This window comes from Solanum lycopersicum, chromosome 11 (assembly GCF_036512215.1).
Source record: "Solanum lycopersicum chromosome 11, SLM_r2.1".
Classification (NCBI taxonomy): Eukaryota; Viridiplantae; Streptophyta; class Magnoliopsida; order Solanales; family Solanaceae; genus Solanum; species Solanum lycopersicum.
In genome coordinates this window covers 6,254,063-6,278,642 of record NC_090810.1, presented here as the reverse complement: position 1 = coordinate 6,278,642, position 24,580 = coordinate 6,254,063, and the positions used below count along the sequence as shown (strand labels likewise).

Genomic DNA, 24,580 nt, shown 5'->3' with positions numbered 1-24,580 from the left:
GACGTCTATGAAAAAATTTCGATAAAAATAACGTCGGAATTTCGAATCACCTAAAAAGATGGTGGGCTATAACACACGAAATTCGGCAAAACAACGGGTTTACTTACTTCAGGACTTGTTTGACCTTAAAAATGAGTCATTTTAGTTGTGTGGGCCAACTGGCTCCATAGCTAAGGTCCTAACAGACGACAATGAAAACATTTGGCAAAAATGACGTTGGAATTTCGAATTACCAAAAAAGACTGTGAGTTATAACACACGAAAATCAGAAAAATAGGGGGTTTACTTGCTCTAGGGCTTGTTTAACATTGAAAATGAACCATTTTGGCAGAGTGGGCCAACTGGCTCCATAACTAAGGTCTTAACAGACGTCCATGAAAAATACAGGCAAAAATAACGTTGGAATTCTGGATCACCAAAAAAAAATGGTGAGCCATAGCATATGAAAATCGGTAAAATAGGGGGTTTACTTGCTCTGGGGTCGTTTGACCTTGAAAATGGGTTGTTTTAGTCGTGTGGACCAACTGACTCCATAGCTAAGGTCTTAACCAACGTCAATGAAAAAATTCAGCAAAAATGACGTTGGAAGTCTGGATAACCAAAAATGATAGTTAGCTATAGCATATGAATATTGAGAAAATGAAGGGTTTACTTGCTCCGGGCTTGTTTGACCTTTAAAATGGATCGTTTTGACCGTGTGGGACAACTAGTTCCATAGCTAAGATCTTAACAGACGTCCATGAAAATTTTCGACAAAAATTACGTCGGCATTCTAGATCACCAAAAAAGATAGTGAGCTATAACACTTGAAAATCGATAAAATTAGGGTTTACTTGCTTCGGTGGTCGGTTGACCTTGAAAATGGATCGTGTTGGCTGTGTGGGTCAACTTGCACCATATCTAAGGTCTTAACGGATGTCCATGAATTACTTTTTTGGCAAAAATGATGGAATTTCGGATCACCAAAATAGATGATGAGTTATAGCACACAGCAATCGACAAAAATAGGGGGTTTAGTTGCTTGGGGCTCGTTTAACCTTGAAAATGAGTCGTTTTGGTTACATGGACCAATTGGTTCCATAAGTAAGGTATTTAACAGATGTCTATGAAAAATTTCAACAAAAATGACGTTGGAATTTCGGTTCACCAAAAAAGATGTTGAGCTCTAGCACACAAAAATTGGCAAAATTGGGGATTTACTTGTTCCGGGGCTCGTTTAACGGTAGAAATGGACTATTCGGCCATGTGGTCTAACTTGATCCTTAGATAAGGTCTTAACAGACATCTTTGAAAATTTTTGGCAAAAGTGACATCAGAATTTCGGATCACCAAAAAAGATGGTGAGCTATAGCATACGAAAATCAACAAAATGTGAGGTTTATTTGCTTTGGAGATCGTTTAACCTTGAAAATGAGCCGTTTTAGACTTGTGGGTCAACTAGCTCCACAACTAAGGTCGTATGACGTTCATGAAAAATTTTGACAAAAATGACGTCTAAAATCTAGATCACCAAAAAAATGGTGAGTTATAACACTCGTGAATCGGCAAATGAGGGGTTTACTTGCTCAGGGGCTCGTTTGACCTTGAAAATGGATCGTTTTGGTCGTGTGGGCCAAATGGCTGCATAACTAAGTTCAAAAAGAACGTCCATGAAAAATTTTGGCAAAAATGACGTCGGAATTTTGGATAACCAAAATACATTTTGATTTATAGCACACGAAAATCAGCAAAATGAGGGGTTTACTTGTTCCAGGGCTTGTTTGATCTTGAAAATGTCCCGTTTTGGCAGTATGGGTCAACTAGATCCATCGATAATAAGGTCTTAACAGACGCCAATGAAAATTTTTGGCAAAAATGACGTCGGAATTTTGGATAACCAAAATACATTTTGATTTATAGCACACGAAAATCAGCAAAATGAGGGGTTTACTTGTTCCAGGGCTTGTTTGATCTTGAAAATGTCCCGTTTTGGCAGTATGGGTCAACTAGATCCATCGATAATAAGGTCTTAACAGACGCCAATGAAAATTTTTGGCAAAAATAACGTATGAATTGTGGATCAGCAAAACAAATATTGAGTCATAGCAAACGAAAATCGGTAATATGAGGGGTTTACTTACTCCGGGGCTCGTTTGACCTTGAAAATGAGTCGTTTTGATCGTGTGGGACAACTAGATCCATAACTAAGGTCTTAAGAAACATCTATGAAAAAATTTGTCAAAAATAACATCGGAATTCTACATCACCAAAAATGATGGTGAGCTATAGCACACAAAAATCGGCAAAATAGGAGGTTTATTTGCTCCGGGGCGTTTGACCTTGAAAATAGGTCATTTTATCCTTGTGGTCCAACTGACTCCATAGCTAAGGTCTTAAGGAACGTCCATGAAAAATTTTGGCAAAATTGACGTCGGATTTAGATTATTAAAAAAGATAGTGAGCTATAGAATATGAAAATCGGCAAAATAGAAGGGGAGTTTACTTACCTCGGGGCTCGTTTGACTTTTAAAATGGGTTGTTTTGACGGTGTGGGACAATTAGTTTCGTAGCTAAGGTCTTAACGAACGTCTATGAATAAATTTGACAAATATGACGTCGGGATTCTGGATCACCAAAATATATAGTGAGCTAACCACATGAAAATCGACAAAATAGGGGTTTACTTGCTCCAAGGCTCATTTGACTTTGAAAATGGGTCGTTTTGGCCATGTAGGCCAACTGACTTCATAGATAAGGTCTTAACAGATGTTTATGAACAAAATTTAGCAAAAATGACGTTGAAATTCGGATAACAAAAAAGATAGTTATAACACAAAAAATGGGCAAAATTGGGGGTTTACTTGCTGCGAGACTCGTTAGACCTTGAAAATGAGTTGTGTTGGTTGTGTGGGACAACTTGCTCCATAACTAAGGTCTTAACGGACAACCATGAAAATTTTGATAAAAACGACATCGGAATTTAGGATCACCAAAATGGATGGTGAATTTTGACACGTGAAAATCGATAAAATGGAAGGTTTATTTGCTTCGGAGCTCGTTTGTCTTTAAAAATTGACCATTTTGGTTGTGTTGGCCAACTGGCTCCATAGTTAAGGTCTTAATGGAAGTCCATGAAAAAAATTCGACAAATATAACGTCGAAATTTTGAATCAACAAAAAAGATGGTGAGCTATAGCACACAAAAATTAGCAAAATAAAAGGTTTACTTGCTTTGTGGCTCATTGAACCTTTAAAATTGGTCGTTTTTGCCGTGTGGACCAACTGGGTCCAAAGCTAAGGTCTTAACGGACGTCCATGAAGAATTTCGACAAAATGACGGTGAAATTTCGCATCACCAAAAAGATGGTGAGCTATAGCTAAGACTGGTCAAAGAATTAAAATCGGTTCATCGATATCGGAACGGAATGGGATGCGTTGACCAGTACCGGGATGAATCGAATAGGAACTATTGGGAGGGATACTCGGTTCCGTCTCGTCCCACTATATACCGGGATGGAACCAGAACAGATCGAAACGGATCGGAATGGAACGGAACGGGATAAACGGAATGACACATCTAGTTATTTCAAAAAATGATTTTTTGAAATTACGAAAATATGAATATTTTTTTTTATTTTTCTAAGTTTAAATTAATAGTTTTTAAATTTATAATATAATTTTTTACTTAAGTTTATTTTAAAGATGTTTTTTTTAAAATTTTTTTGCTTATTAAGTTTGCAAGTTATGTCTAATAAAATTTTCAAAATTTAAATCTTTTAAAGTTTATACCTTATAAGTTATTACTTATTATTCATTAATATTTATAATTTATAAGTTATACTTATAGCTTTTGTATTGTAGTCTTTTGAAGTTATATAAGTTATTACTTATTATTCATTAATATTTATAATATATAACTGATATTTATAACTTGTGTCCTGTAATCTTTTCAAGTTTATACTTTATAAGTTATTATTTATTATTCATTAATATTTATAATTTATAAGTTATATTTATAACTTGTGTCTTGTAATATTAATAAATAAAATTTGTAATTTTGTAAAAATTAAATTAAAATAAGGATATAACAATTACAAATATTAAAAAATATCAATTTAATTTATTTAAATTTGTAACAAATTACAATTTCAATTTATAACTATTAGTAGAGTACATAGTTTACATAGCCACCTTTTAGAAAGGGTTCTGTTTCAACTAAGTTTCGGATGTAATACTAATAGTTGTATAGTCCCGTAAATTCTTTTTCTAACTCAGCTATAGATTGATTATAATCAAATTTTGGTCTTTGTAACGCTCGTTTACGATCTTGAAGTTCGATGCCATCATCACTACAACATTCAATAGCTGAATCTATAGAAAGTTCAAATTGACTATCTAACTTTGAAAGTCCTTGATTTCTCTGCTCAGCATTTATCCAATCTCTAAATAACACTGATATCTCTAAGTTGTCTTCTGCTGACGAATATTTGTGGTCTCCAATTTGAAATCTTGTTGCACTGAAAGTTGCCTCCGAAGCTACTGATGATCCTTGAATTGAAAGCACATCCTTCACCATCCTACTAAGTTTTGAAAATTGAGTTTCACGGTTCCTCCATCAATTCAATAGTTGTGGTATACCTTCATCGTTTGTAATATCATCAGAACCCTGTTCAAGATATTTGACAAATTCACATTTATTAGAAGAGTCAAGACCAAGTTTATGTTTCATTCGTCCATGAGCACCTACTTGAGGCATAGACGTTTGAGGATTTTCAACATTATCTAAGGAAGAATATTTATCATACATTTCTTTAGCAAAGAATTATATACTATTTTGACATGTTACCAAATCAGGTTCTTCTTCAGGTTGAATATCTAAATTTTGATTAATGCATTCAACTAAAGCTTTTGCACCATATTCTTTATATTCGGGGTTGAAAAAAATTGCAGTTAAATAAATTTGAGGGATAGGAAAAAAATATTTCTTAAATTTTGTAATCATAACTTCAACAGCAGTGGTAAATAAAATATTTGTTTTATATTCAGAAAAGATAGATGAAATCTCACATATGTGTATTAAAATTTCAGAAATAGTAGGATAATATATTTAAGAAAAAAATTTAGTAGCATCATAAAATGATTTCAAAATTATTCTAAGTTCATCTATTTTTAATTCATGATAAGCATTATGATTATTAAATAGCGTAGTCATAAGTTGCCTATATGCATAAGCAACTTCAAGTATATCATAAAAGGAATTCCATCTAGTTTTTACATGCTTCGAAAAATTTTCTAAACGAAAGTTTAAATGCATTACAAAGTTCTTTAAATTGATTAATTCTACTACTACTGTTCATATGAAAAATGTAAAGACAAGCATATCAATTTTATCACAACTATTTTCAAATAATTTCACACCGTCACTAGCAACCAAATTTAATATATGCACAGAACATCTAGCATGAAAAACATATTTACTAATAGGACAAAGTCTAGATTCTAGCATATTAATAGCATTTAAATTAGCAGAAGCATTATCTAAACTAACACTAATGACTATTACAAAGACCGAAAAAATCTAAAATTTCCAATATGGTAGTAGCAAATTAGTAATTAGTATATAGAATTATATAATATATAAAATATAATTTATATAAAATGTATAATATAATTTATATAAAATATAAAATATAATTTATATGAAATATAAAATATAATAGTTATATAAAATATAATTTATATGAAATATAAAATATAAATTATATAAAATATAAATTAATTAATATATATTAATTAAACCGAACCAGAGCCGGAACGACCGGGCCAGAACTGTAATGAACCGGGATAAACTGGTACCGGACCACGATTTCATTTCGTTCCGCGTACTGATTCAGACTATCCCGTCCCGTTCCTTATGCAATCGAAACGGGACAAATTGGAATGAACCGGAACGGTATCAGTACGTCTCGTTCCGTTGCCCAATCTTAGTTATAGCACACTAAAATTAGCAAAATAAGAAATTTACTTGTTTCATGGCTAATTTGACCTTGAAAATGGTCCGTTTTGATCGTGTGCCGACTGACTCCATAGCTAAGGTCGTAATGGACGTCCATGTAAAATTTCAGCAAAAATGAAGTCAAAATTTTGGATTAATAAAAAAAGATGGTGATCTATAATACACAAAAATTGATAAAATGGAGGATTTATTTGCTTCGAGGCTTTTTTGACCTTGAAAATGGATCGTTTTGGTCGTGTGGGTCAACTGTCGGATCACCAAAAAAGATGGTGAGCTATAACACATGAAAATTAGCAAAATAGGGGGATTTATTTACTTCAGGACTCGTTTCACCTTGTAAATGACTCATTGTGGTCGTGTGGGTCAACTTTCTCCATAGCTAAGGTCTTAAAGTACGTCCATGAAAATTTTTGGCAAAAATAACATCAGAATTACGAATAGCAATAAAGATGGTGTACAGTACAATAACACACAAAAATTGGCAAAATAGGTGATTTACCTGCTCTAGACTCGTTTGACCTTGAAAGGATCGTTTTGATTGTGTGGGACAACAAGCTCCATATCTAAGGTCATAACGGACGTCCATGAAAAAAATTGGGCAAAATTGACGTCGAAATTCTGGATCACCAAGAATCCATATAGCACACAAAAATCGATTAATATAGGGGGATTACTTGCTTTGAGGCTCGTTTAATCTTGAAAATGAGTCATTTTGGTTGTGTGGGCCAAATGTATCCATAGCTAATGTCTTAATGAATTTCCATGAAAAAATTTGACAAGTTTAAGTGTTTACTTGTGCACATCCAAAGTTAAGGATCATAATAATCAACTGATGTCAAGTTAAGGATCATATTTATATTTTATGCCTATAATGTAATACTATATTGAATTGATGGGTATAAGTGTATTTTAAGATATTTTACACCAAATTTTACCTTATATTTCAAGTTTGCTAATTTCACTTATTCGTTCATTGTAATTATCATTTAGGGTGTGTTAAGTATAAAGGAAAATATTTTTCAATTTTCTCATGTTTGGTTGGGTTAAATGTTTTGAAATTTACTCTCAAAACCAACTCATTTCCCTCAAATTTAAGAAAAATGACTTCCCTTCAAAACTTAAGGAAAATATTTTTCATAATTCTCTTTCAACTTCAAATTAGAGTTTTTTTTTGTTGAAAAAATCTATTTATTTGTCCTTACCTCAAACTAGCGCCCACCACCACACCACCAAAAGAAAAAAGTTAAAGCTTGTTTTTAAAAAATGTAACATCATCTTTTTAGCGAAAATGATAGAAATTCCATCTTTAAATTATTTTATTACAATTATCCCTTATTAGTTTTACAAGTTTCCAAGATCCCTTATTTTTGTCCATCAGATTAGTGTATCGGCGTATTAGATTGATATATCTTGCGCATCAGATTAATATATCTCGCACAATCAGATTGATGCACCAAGTATAGAATCACATCAGATTAATGTATCATGTATGAAATGTAATATATCTTACTTAATGATTAATGTATCTCGTGCATCAGATTAATGTATCAACGCTTATATTATTGTGTCAGTTTGAAATAATTCTATAATTATAAATTTATAAGGGACAAATTATAGTTTTACCTTAAAAGTATGTGATTTTTGTCCTTTGCCCAACTTTTTACCCCACCTTCCCCTCTACCACTACCCCCTCCCCCCTTAAAAAAATATTAAAAGTTATTTTTAGAAGTATCTAATTTCATTTTTTTTTACCCTTTCCCACCCCTATCCTCGCCGCCATCAGCCCCCCCCCCCCTCAATAAAATTAAATCTGTTTTTTTTAAAAAAATCTACTTCAAATTTTTATTTTTTTCACCCCTACACCCGACCCTTCTCCCCCACCCCCCCAAAAAAAAATTAAGTTTATTTTAAAAAATATTTTCGACTTCAAAATTTTATTTTTCTCTTTGATCCTCGACCCTCCCCCTCCACCCCTTACCAGACCCCACCTTTAAAATAATTTAAGTTTATTTTAAAAAATATTTTCAACTTCAAAGTTTCATTTTTATTATTAACTTCATCTTTCTGAAGTAATTTCACATTAATTAGAATGTGTAAGGAACCATCAATTCTTGATCATTATTACACTCTTTTTCTCTACTTGCTGGTTGATTAAAATGTACTCGATCTGAATCTTTCCAAATATGATAGAGTGATTTAGGAGATTGTTCCCAAGTTACAATTAGTGAAGTAATGAGCATGTATGTCAACTCTGCATAATCCATTTTCTTCTTTTAATAGCAGAGCATTGAGATTTGTTTTATCATTTTGGAAAAAGGTGCTCTTTAGTTGGATTTGTTTTTGTTGCTAATGGTAATCTCTACATTAACCATGGCGATTGCCGTTTTCTCTAATAGCAACAAATCGAGAGTGTGTTTGTACTTGTAACATTGAGTCAATTTTCAATGGAAGTGGATCTGAAGCTGCATGGTAGTAGTTCTCTGAACCCTCTGTGTATGTGAGAGAAAAGTAAGCAAATTCATTTTGCATATGTGTATATTAGGACATCTCCAACCCTACACTCTATTTTATTCTCCAAATATATGGTTCTTAATTTTTTCAGTCAACCAACTCCAACTCAATTCTCTATTTTATTCTTTAAGAAATTTTTTTTCCTCTCTCCTTAATAGTATATTATTATTTCTATTTCCTTTTTGTTTTCCTATTCCATAATATCAATATTTTCTTTCTTTTTTATGAATAATCATTCTATAATTTCATGTAATATAAAATTTTGTGTTTTTTTTTAAAATTTTTTTATTTAATACTAAATTATATATTATTCTATACTTCTAAATAACAACTACGAATAATTGAAAAAAAGATATCAACAAGCACAACCCCAATCAAAATCACAACTTCTTTAAATCATACACTAACTCCTTTTTCGAATATCGCTAAATCTAGAAACGACTTACCGAATTACTAAATTATTGTTGCAATTTTTAAAATTATTATGTTATACATTGTATCTGTTGTTATCTTGTACTTAAGTTATTATGTTATATACGTATTATTTTTTAAAATTATCTTATCATGTAAACTTTTTGCATTCTTCATAGTGGAAATTAATATACCATTAAATTGTATCACAAAGTGACAGAAAAATTTCAAAATATTATTAATTCGAGATAAAAGTAGTATATATAAAATAAAATATTTTTACAATGTTATAATAAATTTAAAAGGAATTGCATATATTAGATATTTAATTAATAGTTTTATGTAAAAAATAATATGTTAATTACAAAAAAATAGAAATAATAATATAATATTCAAAAAGTGAGATAGAGAGTATGAATAGTAGTTCTTCAAATTCTCTCTATAATTGGAGAGGGTAAAATAGAGAGTTGCTGGAGAGAATTCTCTATTTTACTCTCTCCAAATACAGAAAATTAGGATTAAAGATGATCTTAACTGTCTAAAGAAAGATTTCTGCATATGTACGATTCTTTTTTTTTTCTCTGTCAAATCATTTCATCTCAAAGGACAAACCACAATAGCAGAAGTCACCAAGAGTTTGTGAAAATTCTGTTGGAAGTGGTGTCCTTGTAGGTGCAGGATCTTCGTCTTTTTAGAGTTAACATGATGCTGAACAATTAACCATGGATCCCCAGTTGAGCAGTAGGCAGAACTGGATTAACACCATCTCATATTGCAGCAACAATATTTAGCATACTTGGACAAACCATAGAGGCTTTAGAAGGCATGACCAAGAGACTACATTGATGCAAACAATTGAGTTTGTTTTGAGTAAATCAAAATTACGTCATGAACGTTGAAAGCAGAGCAAGCAAATAACTATTTTAGGAAATGTAGACACAAAAGAACTAGCAAAAACTGTGTTGGTTCTAAAAACAGAGCAAAGCCAACCCAATCAGCATCACTCGCTGGTCGTCTTGGCCACAACTCACTGTGACGAAAATGAAGAGGAAAGTGAACCATGAAAAGGAGAAATTGACTTCCGGCTAGACACCGACCATCGACACAGTCTCTAGAACCGACAAGTAATCCGGTCCCAGTTCGGGTCCATTCTTATGACTCTTCTTCTTCGTATTCTTCTCCATTGCTTGCTTCAGCAATAGAGACGGAAAGCACCAATCTGAGGCAACCCCCATAGCGGGTCGGGTCAAACTTGTACTTTCCTCCTAATACAATTCTTGCTATATAACATATTTAGTGAAGATGAAGATGAAAGATGAAAGATGAAATGCAAAAACAAGCCGCTACCTAAGTAGACAAATTTATGAGGTAAAGAACTAAGAAAGACTAGAAAGCAAACCATATCAAAAGACTTTCCAATAAACCAAATAAGCTGTCGATTAATGTGACTTAGCAAGTTTTAATAAGAGGAATACAAATTCAAAATGTCATGTCCTGTGGCATGTTGCTAAGTGCTTGCATTGTGCTGCTTGCAACATTCAAAAGTTGCAAATACTCATCCGCTCCGTCAACAAGACACTGCAGAAAAAGGAAAACATAAGCACATCATTGTCAGCTAACTGTGCTGGAGACAGTCAATTCTATGGTGCTAATCGACTATGGTGCTGATACGTTACTGCAATAAGCTAAACTAGGGGAGAATTTCAGATGACACTATCACTAATACCGAATTCATAGCACACAGCTATTCATTAGTCAGTACTCTAGTTCACTGGGAAAGAAAAAAATAACCAAAACTAATACTCACGTCTTAAAACAAGTTGCACTTTTGACTACAAATTAAGAAATTGATGCAGAGAACTAAATGTTGGGACCCTCGTAGTTCTAACCTCATCATTCTTTCAGAGATGGAGGAAATAAAAAATAAAACACAAAGGAGTATAAACAGCAATAATCACTCTGACAACAATACTATTAGAGTAAGCTGAAGAAGAGGAATAACCTTGTCTGCTTCAGCAAATTTCTTGCATATTCTTGCTTTTTGTTCATCAGAAATGTCGTCTGCATCAACTAATATATCATACAACTGAAAGAAGCAGCATGTTAGTACAACATGTTAGCATGGTTGAATGAAAAATGAGATGATACACAGATATTGGGACCTGAGACAGCATCTGAGAAACAGGATATCCTTCTGCAATGACATTGTTCACTTCTTTGTTTGCCAAGTCAAAATTGCCACTTCTGCAAGCTGAGAATATAGCCTGAACAACTTCATTTGGGATGACCTGATCATAGTAATTGCACGTCAGTCGCTAAAACAAGCGTAGAACCCTAGTATATAAGTGCGAATAAGGCAGATGGGTGGGCTTATACTCCCCTAAGTGTTGAATAAGTCTACAAACTTGGAATTGGACCAGCTAACTCAGACAATTTCTCAGTTATAAACCAAAAGTACAGTATTGACCATGACTTCAGATGTGAGCTTATCTACACATACCAAAACCATAGCAAAAATAAATTGAATTATATGTAATGATAAATATATTAAGTTGAATTCTATATCTACACATACCAAAACCATAGCAAAATCCTAATACCGACCTAATCATCTTTGGAAGGTCTTCCAGTGAATTCTCAAACATCAAACAGCCGGAAATGGAGAAATTCAAGCAAAGAAGTGTTTTCAGTGAAGCAGGTTATAGTAGTACGAACGCTGTCAATGTTTTGACTGGTTCTTGGCCTTGGAAACTGATATGAAAGACAACTACGCACCGAAGTCAAGTGTTTTACTTGGACAGCCCTCAAAGATGCCATACTAACACAGGATAATCTTTAAAAGAAAAGGATCTCGCTGATGAACAGATGTTATATGTGCCAAAAGACTCAGGAGTCAGTTAACCTTTTTTTTTACACTGCCCTGTTACAGCAGACCTTTGGCACATGTTAACAGTAATATCTGAAATCAGTTGGACAACCCCAAACAGCTTAAAAGGAGCAGTTGAAAGTTGGAGCTTATGGAAAGTAGATAGAGTCATCAAGAATATCTGGCAAATGAAACCAGTATGTATTTTTTGGTGTTCATGGACAAAGAGGAACAGCAGATACTTTGATGGGACTTCAACTCCTAACTGTGATCTAAAAACCAAGTGTTTTGTTAACCTTTTTAGTTGGAGCAAATTATCCGCTGTTAATGATGCTATGACCTTTTAGAACTTATTATCTCAGTGGCTTAGCAGCCTTAAATTTTTCCTCATGGTTTCAAGCTCCCAGCTTCTAATAGTTTTTTGCAGTGTAAGGAGCTTTAACCTTTCATAGTAAAGTTTTATGCATCTTTCTTGATGCTTTTCAGTAAACTTACTTCATCAATTTTAAGAAAAAAGATTGAATATGAATGTATTGCTACAAGTTGTCAACTCAAATAATAACAGATGTTTGCAAAATCACCGTGGAACTCCACGAGTGATTATATTTGAGACAAGTAACGAGCATACAGTATGCGTGCTCCAATTTAAAGGGCATTGTTATGAAATTGTCCAGGTTCTATATTAGAATCTTTATATTTTCAGTTAAGAATGTAATTATTGACACCAATCAAAAGGACTTTATGCTTGCTTTCTCATTTTAAGATATTTAAAGACATTCCAAAAAAAAATTCTCTTCTTTTCCTTAGTTTTAACTACTACTACTAAAAGTTGTAAATAAACTCTTTCAGATTTGTGACATCAGCATAGCCCAAATATCAAAGGCTCAGATGCCAAAGAAAATGGTGAAATTTATAATAGCCTTCATTGAAATAAAGGAATAAATTAGAACCACATAAAAACGCACAGTACTAATAAGGAGAATGTCTTATACATCTATATACTGCTACAATAATAGCCTGTTTGGATTGGCTTATTGTAGGTGCTTTTAAGCAAAAATAGCTTTTAAGCAATTTTGTAGTGTTTGGGTAAAATAAAAGAAGTGCTTTGGGTAAAATAAAAGAAGTTTTTATAAGCACTTATTTTTAAGCCAAAACCAGTCAAAGCCATAAGCTAGAATTTTCTTTGGCTTTTGGCTATAAAGTCATAAGCAAAGCCCATCCAAACAGGGTCAAAGTATTATATACATCAAGGTAAAGAAAAGGCTTGATGCATAAATCAACAATTTTCCGTCCCAAAAATTTTAATAGATGAACGCATTGATCATGTGAAAGCTTAATAATGATCCCTTAGTTGGTCTAAAAGAAATATCAAATTAACACAACAGAACCAGATATGAACTTACCCCAGACACACTAATCAGTTCCTTTGCTGATATGGAAGATCCAAATAACCGAGCAGCACTCTGCAGCAATTAAAATGTTACCAATCAATTTTCAATGTTTGATAATATAGTCAGGAAGTAAAAGATGGCAAGAAGCAGAGGGTAGAAATTGCATAATATTTATTCCTTCCATAAAACAATAAGGAAAGCTTCATTCTAATTCTAGAATGAACTGAAATTGCAGCAGCAGCAGCATCTCATAGCTGAACAAGTGTCTCTGCGATATTTATTATGGGTATGATGTTCCACTCTCACCTTTTTTTCCAATCATCAATAAATGTGATTACTCCTTTACTTCTTCAGTCCTACGTATTTTCTCATCTCAGGGAAGATTAGCTAGAACTGCATATATAGTTCTTATCCTTGTTTTTTTCACTGCACAATCCAAAGATATAGTCTAGAACTAAGCAGATTATATTTAGATAAATCAAAGCAGAGAAATATTTCCTCTAATTCACGAAGAATGGTTCTTTTTTATAGGTGTTCTTCTCTTTCCTTGTGCTGAGCCAACTAGCAATTCTTTTAGCTTCTTTTCTTAATACTAAAAAATGTAGAAGGCAGAAAATTCATCTTACTTGTAAGTATGTAATAGCCCTTCGCAAATCACCTTGAGAAATTGAACTGAGGGTAGAAAGAGCCTGCAATCAGATGACACACTCCTATATATAGCTTAATTCCAAAGTGACAATTGAACCATCAATTAAATGAATGAAGCAAACAGTAGTTACAAAAAAGGAATCAAGTTACTATATCCCCACACCTCTGAATCTAGATTAAGACCTTCTTCTTTACAAATATGCAATATTCGGCTGCCCATTATTTCTTCAGGAAGTGGCTTGAATCTGAACTTCGCACATCTAGAAGCAAGTGGCTCTATGATCCTAAACCAAAGAAGATTATTCAATTTATTAATGTTCTGAAAAAAACGTACTTAGATCAATAACCTATCACGTAATCAAAGAAAATGGCTTACTTACAAGAAAACAAAAAACAAACAGCATGCCAGAGGAAGTCTTTTTCTTTTGTCTCGGGGAAAATATCATATAGTCATGTAACCACCTTATATCATGTAGATGAATAAATGATCAAGTCAAACTTATTTGTGTGTCCATAGGTTCTTTTGAAAAAAAGATCAAATACCATAGTGTTAGTACACAATGACTTGAGCATAAAGATGGAAAAGGAAATAAAAAACATTCTGAGGAAGGGAAGATGTGACAAGGCCAGAAGGTATAAGCCAGTGAAGAGCATTGAGCCTTCAATACAATTTCTCACAATATATTTATCATTATCTTCCCTACTCCACCTTAAGCACATTCAGCAGAAAGCTTGAAAGATCTTTTAAGTTAACCACAAAATGTGCACAATATAGCAGGATGTTCTACTTTTTTAATTCTCCCAGGCACTAATCCCGATGTAACTTTTAAAATCCTCTCACTACCCAGAAAACCTATCCGGTGGTCCTTCTGACCACCGGAATTCCATCTCTCTTTCTCCTTCTTCCAATTGCCTCCATCACAACCTCCTTCACCCTATTCCGACCCTACCCCAAAAATACCCATCCTCAAAAAACACCTCATGCGCTCCCACGCGCCTCCTTTCTCCATCAGACACCGACGCCACGCGCCTCACACGCCTATCGCGTGGGACGCCAATCGCTTCACAGGTCACCGGCACTCTCTCATGGGAGTGGACACCATTTTTTTCGCGGTAGGCCTACAACAGATACATGGTATGACTGGATAGAAAGAGGCCGTAACGAGATAACAAGGATGAGCTTTAACCAGAAGACATGGAATGGTTGATTTACGCTCTTAAAGAAGCTTCACAAGGACAAGGGAACTCAGTTCGCAGCTGGAAGTTAAAGGATCTTTTTTCAGAATTCTTTTGCTCAAGAAATTTCAACAAATATGGTCGATACATCAGCATCATTAACATGCAGGGTAGGAGAAGAGCAGTGATCATCATCCCGGAGTGGTCTCAAAATTCCGGATGGATGGAATTGCAAATTATCAATTTTTATCAATGTTAAGGTTCAGAGAACAGTTAATACAACACACAGGGAAACAGAGGGCCTATCATATTCGATACTGTCAGAAGTAATAAATGGACTACAAGAGACTTTACTGATGCCAAGATACAACAAAAAGGAAATTTGCTGGTTATTACAGATGCCATACCAAAAACCCAGTATGACATACTAGCTAAGAGTGTAACTCTGCCGGAGGAGATCCCAGATATCATTTTGTCGGAGATTCATAGATGGGTTGGGAGTACCTGGAGACATCATCATGGCATCAATATCTATGACTTGGGGAATAATTGATTTTTATTTGAACTCCCCAATAAAACTGTTGCAGAACACATAGTAAGAGGAAAATGGTTCTGGAAAACACACAAGTTCAATCTTCAAGGTGGTCGCCGACTTCGAACTCCATCCATGAAAAGCCGGATCAGATTTGGATCAGGATAGTGGGTTTACCCCTCCAACTTTGGTCCAAGAAAGTCTTCCGGGAGATCGGGAATTTCTGTGGAGGTTGGATTCAAACTGAAGAAGAGACGGAGCTTTGTAATCACTTGAATGGGCGAGGTTAAAGGTGAGAGGTGATGGCTATTTTGTCCCTTATTCAGCACAGCTGGTTCATGAGGGTTTGACTTTCAAAGTTAAGATTTGGGTGGAAACATCTGCGAGGGTGGTTACCGATGAGAGAATTCCAGTTGTCCCTAACAACCAGGTCCAAAGATTGATTGGACATAGAGGGGATGAGAGCCTTTTAAGCTTTACAGAGGTTTCTGCACACGTGGATTCCTCGTAGGATCCAGCAATTTTGAAACAACCTGCTGTACCAGCACGTGAACCTTTGTACCGTTCAACAATTCGATTCCTAAGAAATCCAAATATGTAAGATAGGGCGAAAAAATGGGCCCGGATCTGCTGGCACAATTCATTTTAAGTGGGCCTCTCATTGAAAACTCCTTCTCTCAGCTAAATGAGCCAATCACTGCGGAACTTGAAGCCACTTCTATTCCTCCATCAGCTTCAAGGTGCAAAAAAAATAGAAGGAACAGAACTGGAAGAAAATGCGATGGAGAAGGAAGCTGATACAGAAGATAATGTTGATAGAGAAACAGTGGAAGTGTCAAACAAGTGCCCAGACCTTCCTGATTCTCATTCTGCATTTGGAAAACTATTGCTTTCAAAAACTTGATTCACAGAGAGGTGAAGAGAACTACTCTTTGACAATAATTGAAGATGTAGTTCCTTTAAACCACGTAGTCCAGAGGAAGAAGATGATTCAGAGCTTGACGTTCCGATTTGGATCTATCAGAACATAAAATTAGCAAAGGATTTCGGAGTAAACACTAAGGGATGCAAAGAGGAAGCTACGAGGTTGTTTATGAAGATCAATAGTATGAGACAGAATAACACTGACTGGGTGGGAAGAACTTGAATTCAACTTCAGTAGTTAAAGGCTCAAAAGAACTTAAGAGCCTAGGATGTGGGAGCAACTTCAGAAATAATGGTACCAGAAGCAGGGAGGGTTAAACATTAGCTAGTGATAAATGACAGTCAAGATAATTTCATGGAATGGAGAAGCCTGAATCAGGCAAATAAGAGGTGTGTAATCAAGAATCTATCCAAGGGTGGAAGGCTGATGTTTATTGCTTCCAAGAGACCAAGATTATAGGGGATGTGAGAAACATTATTAAAGATTTATGGGCAAACTGAGGAGTGGAATTTTGTCAACTTGAAGCTCGTGGTACTAGCGGGGACATCCTAATTATTTGGGACGGGAAGGTTTGGACAGGGCAGGTTAGCAGTGTGGAAGCATGCTCTATATCCTGCAAGTTCATAGGTAAAAGTCTTGACTTCACCAGTACTTATTGGCATCTATGCTCCAAATAGTAGAGAAGAAAGAGAAGAAGATTTGTGGGAAGTTGGGTCAGCTAGAGGCCTGTTCAACGGCCCTTGGGTAGTTTGTGGGGATCTCAACACAGTTAGATTCCTCTCTGAGAAGAAAAATTGTTCAAGAATCACAAAATTGATGTCTGACCTCCCTGATTTCATTGAAGATATGAGCTTGTTGGACCTTCAATTAGCAGTAAGAAGTTACACATGGGGGAACATGAAATTGCAGCTAGGCTAGATAGGTTTCTAGTGTCTGATGAGTGGAATGGAGGCTTCAAAAATAACAAGCAATCAATCCTGCAAAAGGTCACTTCTGATCACTCACCAATTCTAATACAATGTGGGAATTGGTAGCCTGTGAGGTCCTATTTTAAATTCGAAAATTAGTGGCTGCAGACTGATGGTTTCGGTAGCCTGTGAGGTCCTATTTTAAATTCGAAAATTGGTGGCTGCAGACTGAGGGTTTTTTAGATAGAATCAAGGAATGGTGGAGGTCCTTTGACTGTGAAGGAAGGCCAGATTTCATCTTAGCCTTTCAGCTGAAAACACTTAAAATTGAGTTGAGAGAGTGTAGCAAATCAGCACAAGGAAATTTGGCATTACAGAAAGAGAACATAGTCAATCAATTTGCTGAATTTGAGGAAGTCCAGGATCAAAGAGCTCTTGGGGAAGAGGAGATCCACTCAAAAGCTAAGCTTCTGTTAAGAGTTTGGAGATTGCATGGAGACAGAGATCAAGGGTTAGTTGGCTAAAACAGGGCAACAACAACACCAAGTTCTCCCACAAAACTGCCAACTCGCGCACCAACTTACACAGAAGATACAACAATATTGATGAGCTAAATGTGGGGGGTGAAGTATTCAGGAATCCAAAAGACATAAAGAAGGAAATTGTAGTTTTCTGTTAGAACTTATTCAGAATCAGAAACTTGGAGACCTTCAGGTGGGTGCAGGATGAATCACAAAATTAATGCTGAAGATAATTTCATGCTTTAGAAGGAATTTGAGGATCAAGAGATAAGGATAGTGTCAAACTTTGTGCTAGTGACAAAGCTCCTGCTCCTGATGGTTTTACCATGGCCTTCTATACCCATTGTTGGGAGGTTATTGGAAAAGATGTGATCGCCACAGTCAAGAACTTTCATGAGAGGTGCGTCTTTGAGAAAAGCTTCAACTCTACCTATCTGGCTTTAATTTCAAAAAAAATGGGAGCTAAGGAGCTCACTGACCTCAGACCCATTAGCCTAATTGGTCGAGTGTACAAAATCATCTCCAAAATACTCACCGACTCAAGCCCAAAAAGTGGTCTTTGGTTGCACTACCTATGATTAATGAGTTTACCTCTCCTACACATAATGGTGCTCTATAATACCATAGAATAGAAAACAATGTCATAACTAGCCCTTAATATCTCAGATTCATCATGGTAAAATTATCATATCTTTAGAGTGAAACAATTTTGTTCCTACTCCAAAATATTTTCACGCATACCATTCAAACAGCTTAAAAGAGATCAAACTGAATAAAAAGCAAGCCAAAGGCACAAATAAGTAAACCAAAGAGAGTGGATGAAACCAATTGCACATGTAAATTGGCACTTATTCACCAATATTCATATCATAGTTAAACTATTTAATGTCTCCAGTAATTCTCACACCAGGATGCCCCAAACAAATAAACCAAAAAAAGGATCAGCCAAGTTTTGTTTGCAAAATAATTTCATTAAATGTTGTAAATAGGCGACATGCATTTCAAGTGAAAATACAAGGTTGATTTCATGGACAGATAAGTCTGAAATGAAGCACTACTTCCAATTAGCCACATAATCGACTTCCATCACTGAGCTTGTTTCAGCTGTCCTATACCTAGAAGAGAAAAGGGGGGCAAATAGCAAAAACTTAAAAGAGCAAAACTTAATTGAGTTTCACCACAACTATTCAAGGATCATTTAAAGATAAAACTCCGATCTACTTGTTATATGGAACTGACAAGAAGGCTTAAATCAGATTCCAGAATTATTTAAGAGTTTGGCAATCCCGACGCCAATTCTACAGTTGCAGAACGTAGAATATACAACCATTCTTTATATTTGATTTTCTTCCATCAACAAAAACGAGTTCAACAGAAACAGTAAAGCTGATTTCCAAGGGCAGAATAATCAATTTACGTAGGAAAACAATCAGTTAATGTGTTGTTATTTACAAACAAACCTCTACGAAGAGCAAAGGAAATCGAAATAAGATAAATTAGAAAAAAAGGCAGAATGATAATAAACCTGCTGATGTAATTACAAATGAAGAAGAATCTTGTAACTTTTGAATATGTCTCCATAGTTCGTCGCAAGGCATTCTGCAAATCCAGGTGTTAGATCAAATTTATGTAGTTTATTAGTAAAAACGAGAAAGGCAACTCACTTGAGCATCTTGAGTCATTGAATCTGCTTCATCAAGGATTATGATCTTAAAAGGTGGGCAAGGATAACCACTGAAATGAGTAAGGAAGATATGTTGTTAAACATTATAGTAAAAGAGAGGCTTAAAATGCATTAAGAACATATGTTGTGCGGACTCTTCATATATGCAGGCGAACCCGTCTAGACGCGACTCTGGTGCGGGTGCGGGATGCGTGTCGAATTCATTCAATCCAATCCGAACACTTTGACCGAAGTTGAGAAAAGATTAGGGAAGAAAAAATCAATTTCCGGTGACGCGGTGACGTAAAGAGGACAAAGCTTGAAAAAGTACAGAGAAAAGAAGAAGAGAAAAACAGTTCCAGCGACGGCGACGTAAAGAGGAGAAAGTTGAAAAACTACAAAGAAGAGAAGGAAGAGTTTACAGAGAAGAGAAGAACGGAGAGTTTTTTTCTTGAAACAAGTAAAGGAAATACAGAGCCCTTTTTTTATCTTTCTTGAAAAAGTACATGTTCTTTTTAATTTTTCTTGAAAAGGACATCAACCAGCAGAAAAAGGGTTTATTTTTTTCTTAAAATAAGTGTACTATATATATATATATACACGATATTTCCAACTGAATTTTTTTTTAATATCTTCATAACTATTTTTTTATAATATTGAAATTTTTTAGCCGTATCCCCGCACCCGTATTCATACTCGGATTCGCATCCTTCTCGAATACCCGCACCTGAGTCGAGCAACTTAGTTAAGAACTGAGCTAGACAAGACAAAAGTATACCTTTGCCGATTAGAACCTACAGCAACAGCAGCAAAGTTCTTAATTTTTGTACGAACTACATTGATACCACGGTCATCACTAGCATTTAGCTCCAATACCCTCGATTTATACAGCTCAGGTCTGTTAAAGAAGAAATCATTGGAAGATGAAATATATACATACAGAAAGTAAGGTAGGCAAAAGGTAACAATCAAACAGCAGAAACTAACAAGGCCCAAGTTTGATGATATGATTTCTCTTTTGTCAGAGAGAATCCTAAACAACATATGAACATAGAATCAAGGAAGTAAATACATTTTCTTATCCAAATGCATTTAACAACACGATCTTAGTTGTCTGTCTATGAATCATACAGAGAACGTGTATGTAGAAACATGACTAGGTCAAGACACCAAACTAGCAGCATCCAGAAGAATCGCCATAAGTCCTAGGTCAAGACACCAAAATTTGAAGCAAGGCAGAGCTGCAGCTTGCTGTTTAAGACTATAAGTCCTCTCAATTTCAAGAATAAAAAGAATGTAAAGAAAACAGATGTCCCAAAGTTCCGTTATTACTCAATATCATTCTTTTAAAACAAAAGGAGGATTTAAATTGCTCCAGAAGTAGTAAACTTTTTTCAAAAGTTCAAGTCTTATTCCTCTTCACACTTGAATTTCGAATCAACTTTTCGCAGAAGAACGAAATTACTTTTCTTTGCTAAACTAGAAACAGTGTAAGATAGAAACTCCTAGCCCCAATTGGATAGCGACTAGCATTATAGGTCATTAGGCAACTGAAAGGCAGAAAGGGATTTTCAGGAATCATATTTATACAGACTTATTCATAATCAATTCCACCGAACTACAAATTCCCATGAAATTAACATATAAAAACACTTCTATTTTTACTAAAATAGATATTGATTTTCAGGAATCACATCAATAGAAACTTATACATAATCAACTCCCCCAAAACTACCAATTTCTAAATGAAATTGACATCCACTAGGAATGTTACCAGTTCAAAAAAAGTTAACATCAACTAGGGAGAACCCCAAGTAAAATCCACACACAACTTAAAAACATACCCGAAAAGCTGATGGGCAATGGCAAGAGCAGTGGTTGTCTTTCCAGTTCCAGGAGGACCATAAAACAACATATGCGGGCACTATAACAAATAAAAAAATGATAATAACTTAGTACTGATGTTTGTTTCTTCACGTAAAGAATGCTGAATTCTGTATTCTCAACAGGAAATTAAAGAAAACCCTAGGCAGTAAGTGTTTAATGTGCTTAGCAGTAAATCAATCAAATGAAAGTGATGGTTTACGTTAGAAGTCTCGAGAGTGTTGGTGAGGACTCGAACGACTTCATCCTGGTGAGCTACATCCTTCACTTGCTTCGGTCGACTGCAAAAATTTCCAAAAGTTACATTTCCATGGCTGAGAGCTAGAAAAGAGGAGCTAAGTTAATTGGAAGGTTACTATTTCTCGACCCATGGCTGAGAGCTCTGCATAACTGGCGCCATAGCTGTTCTCTTTCTTTTGTCAGAGTGCTGTACTGTTTCCCGCTTGAAGAAGAAGAAGAAGAAACGGGAAATTTGCTAATATATGCGTCATTTGGGCCAAATGAATTTTGGCCCAACACTCCCAAACTAGTTAATTACACAAATATTTCTATAATCAATACTAATCTACTTTATAATTTAAAATATACATATTATTTCACTGGTAAATCTTTTAGACTCATGTATATGTATCGAAGATGCTAAATATATGTTTCTTTGATATCATGTACAAACGAAATTTTGATGCATTGATAGAGAGGCGAATGAGATAGGAAAGGGATATTGCATCCTAGATACATGAAACGTGCATCTAAAATAAATTACTCCTAATCCATGGATTTTTTGTGATTCTGAATTTTTTTTGGCTGGAAATTTCCATTGAGATCCTATTAAGACCTTAACAATTGAGCTAGTTTGTCCCGAGGGGCAAATCGACTCATTTTCAAGTTCAAACGAGCCCAAAGCATGTAAAATGAGATTATATCGATTTTCATATGTTATATAGTCCATCAATTTTTGGTGATTCCATATTTCAAATTCTTTTTGCTGAAGTTTATCATGGACGTTCTTTAATACCTTGGCTTGGCAATGGAACAATTATCGATTTTCATTTGCTATAGTCCTTGAATATTTGGTGACCCATGATTCCGACATTTTTTTTTGTCGAAAATTGTCATTCCTGTTAGTTTTAGTAATTGAGCTAGTTGGTCTCGAGGGAAAAACGGATGCATTTTCAATTTGAACGAGTCCCAAAGGAGATAAACAAGATCATACTGATTTTTTGTGTTCTAGTTCTAGATTTTTTGTGATTCGGGATTCTGATTTGTTTTTTATCGAATTTTTTCATGAACGTCATTAGGACCTTAGTAACAGAGCTAGTTGGTCCCAAGGGGAACAGATGCATTTTAAAGTTCAGACGAGCCCCAAAGAAGGTAAAATCATATATAATCGATTTTCTTGTGTTATGTACATGAATTTTTAATGCCACGGTATTCCGATCTTTTTTGTCGATATTTTTGATGGACGTCTACTAAGATATGAGTAAGGGAGTCAGTTGGTCCTGAGGGGAAAATGAGTGCATTTTCAAGTTCAAACGATCTCGAAAGTAAAAAAAATCAGAGTTTTTCGATCATTGTGTGTTATAGTTAATAGAGTCAGGTTGACTCGAGGGAAAAACTTGCACATTTTCTAGTTCAAACGAGTTCCAAAGTAGGTAAGTTTTTATTTCACTTATTTTCATGTGCTACAGTCCATAGATTTTTTCTTATTCGAGATTTCGGCTTGTTTTTGGAAATAAGTTTTCATGGACGTCCATTAAGATCTTAATAATGGAGTCGTTGATCCCGCAGGGCAAACACGCACATTTTCAAGTTCAAATGAGCCCCAAAGTAGGTAAAATCATATTTTATCAATTTTGGTGTATTGTAGTTAAATAATTTTTTGTGATCCACGATTCCAACATTTTTTTCCCAGGATTTTTAATGCATGTCCATTAAGACTTTAGTATTGGAGTCAATTAGTCCCGAGAAGCAAACGTGCGCATTTTCAAATTCAAACAAGCCTCAAAAATAGGTAAAACAAGATTTTATCAATTTTCCTATGGTATAATCCTTGGATTTTTGGTGACCCAAGGTTCTGGCATTTTTTTGCCAAAAAATTTTCCCGAGCGGCAAACAACGCATTTTCGATTTCAAACAAACCCCAAAGCAAGTAAAATCAAATTTACCAATTCTCGTATGCTATAGTCTATGAATTTTTTGTGATCTAGGATTTCAGCATTGTTTGGATGATTTTTTTTCATGGATGTCCATTAAGACCTTAGTAATGAAGCTAATGGTCTAGAGGGCAAACATGCACATTTCCAAGTTCAAATGAGCACTAAAGCAGGTAAAATCAGATTTAATCAATTTTTGTGTGCTACAGGCCATTTTTGGTGATCCATAATTCCAACATTTTTTTTGTCAAAATTTTTATGGACGTCTGTTAAGACTTTAGTAATGGAGTCAGTTGATCTCGAGGAAAAAACTGGAATATTTTCAAGTTCAAATGAGCTCAAATTAAAAAAAATAGATTCTACTAATCTTCGTGTATAGTCCATGAATTTTTGGTGATTCAGGTTTTCAACTTGTTTGTGATCGAAAATTTTCATGGACGTCCATTAAGATCTATTAATGGCATGAGATGGTCCCAAGGGGCATTTTAAAGTTCAAACAAGCCCCAAAGCAAGAAAAACTAGATTTTACCGATTTCCGTGCGTATAGTCCATGAATTTTGGTGATTTGATCTGGTTTATTTTTTGCCAAATTTTTTTTTGTAGATGTCCGTCAAGACCTTATTGATGGCCTGAGATGGTCCCAATGTTCAAAAGGGTGCTTTTCAAGTTCAAACAAGCCCCAAAACATGAAAAACATATTTTACCGATTTTCATGTGCTATACCCCATGAATTTTTGGTGATTCGGGATTTTGGCTTGTTATTTGCCGAACTTTTTTATGAACATCTGTTACGACCTTATAATGGTGTGAGTTGATTCTCAGGGGAAAACAAGTGCATTGTCAAGTTCTAACGAGCTCAAAGAAGGAAAATCTAAAATTTTCTAATTCTCATGCGATACAGTCTAGAATTTTTGGTGATTCGATATTTTAGCTTATTTTTTGTTGAACTTTTTTCATAAACATTTGTTAAGACCTAATAAATGGCATGAGATGGTC

General features: G+C 34.8%; 1 protein-coding gene across 1 annotated transcript; it reads right to left on the bottom strand.

Annotated features, from left to right (window-relative positions):
• Positions 1-10,318: 10,318 nt before the first annotated feature.
• LOC101268826 (replication factor C subunit 2) lies at positions 10,319-22,663 on the bottom strand. The gene is made up of 12 exons (XM_004250260.5): positions 21,788-22,663; positions 21,634-21,712; positions 21,392-21,471; positions 20,326-20,445; positions 19,549-19,618; positions 19,410-19,483; positions 13,986-14,106; positions 13,801-13,863; positions 13,187-13,246; positions 11,080-11,205; positions 10,920-11,003; positions 10,319-10,495 (listed from the first exon to the last, which is right to left on the bottom strand). The coding sequence occupies exons 1-12, from the start codon at positions 21,829-21,831 to the stop codon at positions 10,397-10,399; spliced, it is 1,020 nt and encodes a 339-aa protein (XP_004250308.1). The 5' UTR covers positions 21,832-22,663; the 3' UTR covers positions 10,319-10,396.
• Positions 22,664-24,580: the final 1,917 nt, after the last annotated feature.